Source organism: Lipotes vexillifer, unplaced genomic scaffold (genome assembly GCF_000442215.2).
Source record: "Lipotes vexillifer unplaced genomic scaffold, Lipotes_vexillifer_v1.1 scaffold371, whole genome shotgun sequence".
NCBI lineage: Eukaryota > Metazoa > Chordata > Mammalia > Artiodactyla > Lipotidae > Lipotes > Lipotes vexillifer.
This window is the reverse complement of record NW_006786304.1, coordinates 3,224,163-3,227,729: the sequence shown is the minus strand read 5'-3', so window position 1 is coordinate 3,227,729 and position 3,567 is coordinate 3,224,163. Positions and strand designations below refer to the sequence as shown.

Sequence of the window (3,567 nt, the reverse complement as noted above, 5' to 3'; positions counted from 1 at the left end):
CTCACCGGCCCCTTCCCCAAGCTGCCCCCGCCTCTCTACCCCCCCCACTTCTACCCCAACCCTCTGGCCAGTTCCCTGGGCCACCTGCCCTCAGCAGGGGCAGGGGGAAGCCCCACCGCTGCGCCCCTGCTGGCTGCCACCGCAGAGGGCCTGGGCCCCGAGCGCCCCTCGGGCCTGGCAGCAGCCCCTCGCCTGGCACTGCCGAGGGCTGGGGGCCCAGAGGCCACGCTGGGGGGGAAGGACAGCGACTCGGAGCTGGAGATTACCGACGTCAGCGGCTGCAGCTCTGACAGCGAGGGCGAGGAGGGCCTCCCCGTGCCCCCCAAGGCCAAGGCGGGCAAAGGGGGTGTCGGCAGCTGAGCCAGGGTGATGGATTCTGCCAGGGCGGGGACCAGGGTGGCCGCTCGCACAGCCTCTTCCGTTGTCTGCTCTGCTCTCGATGTCCTGCCTGAGGCCAGGGACCAGCCTTCGGCCCCTCCCAGGCCCACGGTGGCCCCAGTCTTCTTCCCCAGCCCCAGATTGGGGGGGTCTCACCTCCCCCTCCAGAGAGGGGAGGGGACACGATGGCCTCCAGCCTCCTCCCCAGGCTCCAGTTTGAGGGGGTCCCTGCCTGGCCCACTCCCAAAGTGCAATACGGCGCCCAGCCTTCCCTGCCCACCTGCCCCTGTGCTGTGACCTACGTGTTCGTGCGGCCATGTCTCCCCCTGTGCCGGCCCCAGTCCTGATGCCCCCGCCTCCATCACAGGCCCCCTGGGGACAGGGAGCTCAGAGCAATAACCCCGCCCCCAGCCCCCACCCAGGAGGGCCCCCCCGGCCCCATGACCCCCACCAGCGACCTCCAGAGAGTTTACTACAAAAATAAAAGAACAGAAAGAAGTGTGAGATGCAGGGCGCCCAGCGTCATCGTGCGTGACCAGTGGGCTCCGGGGTGGGAGCTGGGAGGGGTGTTGGCGGGGGCCTGGGGAGTCACTATCAAGACACAGGGACGAATGAATGAACAACTGGAGAAAGGCAAAAGGCACAGAGGCGACGGGGTAGGACAGACGCAGGAAGTGATGCCAGACAGTTGTGGAGGATTCCAGACACCACGCCCGGGGCCCTTGCCCGCCCTCACAAACACAGACCTCTCCTTAGATAATATATATTAAAAAATAAACCTCCAATTCAGGGTATAAAAACAGAGCAAAGGCACTTGGGGGTGGGGGCTGGCCCCACCCCCCGGGCAATACTGAGATGGCCCAGGAATGGGGGCCAGATGGTGCCCCCATGGAATGAAGCCCTGAGTCCCCCAGGCAGGAGGGAGAGAAGGCCGAGGCCAGTGGGAGGTTCGGGGGGGCAGTGATCCCAGCTGGGCCCCCCCTAGGCGTGGCCCCGGCAGCCTGGCTCCCTCTCCTCAGGCCCTTGGGGTTGGAGATGCTGCGGCAGCTGTGCAGTGGCGGGTGGCCCCCTCCTTCTTGCGAAAAGGCCTGGGGGGAGGGGAAGATGTAGGAAAAGAAGGGAGATGGGGATGGGAAGAGAGACGGAGGGAAAGGGGAGAGATGGCGAGAGTAACAGACGGGGAGAAAGGGAGCGTGGGGAAGGCGCACAGAAGAGCCAGAGAAACGGAAACTGGACAGAGACGGACAGATGGAGGCAGGAGGCAGAGTGGGGAGACGCGAAAGTCAAAAGACAGAGGGAGAGAGATGGATGGGGCTGTGCAGCGGCCCACTCCGGTCCCTCCTCCCCAGGCGGTGCCTGGCTCCCCCAGTCCCCCACTCACCTGCCTGGGGCAGGGGGCCTCAGGTACAGCCAGACTGGGGGACAGTGTTCTCCCCGAGCGGAGACAGGAGGAGTCTCAGGCGGCAGAACTCCTCCTCCACCTCCTGGTTGGGGATCCTCAATGAGAAGGGTCCCTCCACCGACTCAGCCCCCTTCCTCCCCACCCCCCACCCCGAGGCCACCACCTCCAGCTGTTTAATGGTCTCCTCCAGGCTGAGCAGCTCCTCCCGAATTTCCTGGGGCTGTGCCGGGCTTGGGGGGCCAGCCCCTGGGACTCCATCGCCTTCGAGCGGAGGCCCCACCCCGCTGTCTTCCTCCGAGGGAAGCAGGAGCTGCTTCAGGGACAGCACTGGACAGGGACCAGGGAACAGAGTCAGAGGCAGGGCTCGGGCTGGGATGGGCGGGAAAGAGGCCAGGGGCCTGCGGGTGGGAGTGAGCTTCCGCTTGGCCAGACCTGCAGAAGGGGCTGGGGGCTGCAAAAGCGGGTGCAGAGGTGAGGCCGGGGCTAGGGTGGGGGCGGGGCGGAGGGCACCGAGGACAGAGATGGGTCCAGGGAGAGGCTAAGCTGAAGGTTAAGGAAGGGACGGGGCTGCAAAAGGAAGAGGGACTTGGGGCCACCAAGGACAGTGGTGCAGGGTCGGGGCCGGGCAGGAGGTGGATTTGGTGCATTTGTTTCTGGCGGCTGGCTGGCCATACGGCAGGTTGGAAAGCACTGTTCCGGCTGGGCTGGCGGTAGCCCTGTGGGGGTGGGGCTGAGCTACCTTTCTGAAGGGCCTTGGCGGCGAGCTGGCCCTCAGGGCCTGGTCTGCAGAAGGGCAGGAGGGCGCTGAAGATTCTCTCCATCCGGCCTGGGTCGGGGAGCAGGCAGGGGACTCAGATCCTGCTGGGCTTCCTGTGGACACCCCACCCCCACTTGGCACCCCTCCATCTAGGCTCACCGTCAGCCGGAGGCATCTCTCGGCCACCGTTGCCGTTCTCAGAGCTGCTGAGCAGGGGTTCACGGGTGCTGGGGGGAGCAAGTGCTGGGTGACCCCGCCGCCCTGGCCCTGGTGGGCAGCAGGGGCAGGGGGACAGAGAACTAGAGGTGGGGAGGCAGGGAGGTCCGGAGACAGAGACAGAGGTCAAGGCTGGGAGACAGGGAGACAGACAGGCCCGGCTGGTGGAAGACAGAGAGGCCTGGATAGGAGACAGATGGACCGTGGTGGGGTCGGCGCACGCGTGTACACACCTTCACAGGCACGCGCGTGCGCACACACAGACACACACACACACACACACACACACACGGACACACACACGCACGTGGAGACTGGGCTGGAGCTCAGGTTCTGGGGACACACAGGGAAGCTGCCCCCTGCCCTCCACTTGCCTCCCTGGCCCCCTCACCTGCTGGGGCTGGGCCGGTGTTTGGGTCGGGAGGTGCGGGCAGGGACCTTCAGGGATCCGGCGGTCTCAGTGATGAGGGCACACCAGCTGGGGAGACAGGGCAGCCCCTGGGCAGTCAGAGCCCCCAGACCCTGTGCCAGGACCTCCCACCCATCCCCTGGTCCCCCGAGATCCGGGGGCCTGGGCCTCCTCGCCCTCCACCCGCTCTTGGAACCCGGAGCTGCTCACTTTTTCCGCTCCGACACGGTCTGGGCCACCAGCTCGTAGATCTGGGCCTCCTGGTCCCAGGTAAAAATGACATAGAAGGCTTTGTGATCTGCAGGGGGAGGGAGAGGTGAGGCTCAAAGCCAGGGCCATCCCAACATGCACCTGGGGAAGGCCCCCATCATGGTGGCACCTTGTGGCTCCCATGACTCAAAACTC

At 65.9% G+C, this 3,567-nt stretch overlaps 1 protein-coding gene across 3 annotated transcripts in view; it reads right to left on the bottom strand.

Annotated features, from left to right (window-relative positions):
• Positions 1 to 1,758: 1,758 nt before the first annotated feature.
• The window catches only part of ARHGEF1 (Rho guanine nucleotide exchange factor 1), a 19,517-nt gene continuing 17,708 nt past the window's right edge, over positions 1,759 to 3,567 (bottom strand). For all 3 annotated transcript variants that reach the window (XM_007458588.1, XM_007458590.1, XM_007458589.1), the window contains 6 exons: positions 3,373 to 3,460; positions 3,145 to 3,231; positions 2,697 to 2,764; positions 2,520 to 2,606; positions 1,944 to 2,107; positions 1,759 to 1,862 (listed from right to left, as the gene is read on the bottom strand). In XM_007458588.1, the coding sequence (XP_007458650.1) occupies positions 1,779 to 1,862; positions 1,944 to 2,107; positions 2,520 to 2,606; positions 2,697 to 2,764; positions 3,145 to 3,231; positions 3,373 to 3,460 (578 nt within the window). In that variant the 3' untranslated portion in view covers positions 1,759 to 1,778. The remainder of the gene's footprint in view (positions 1,863 to 1,943; positions 2,108 to 2,519; positions 2,607 to 2,696; positions 2,765 to 3,144; positions 3,232 to 3,372; positions 3,461 to 3,567) is intronic.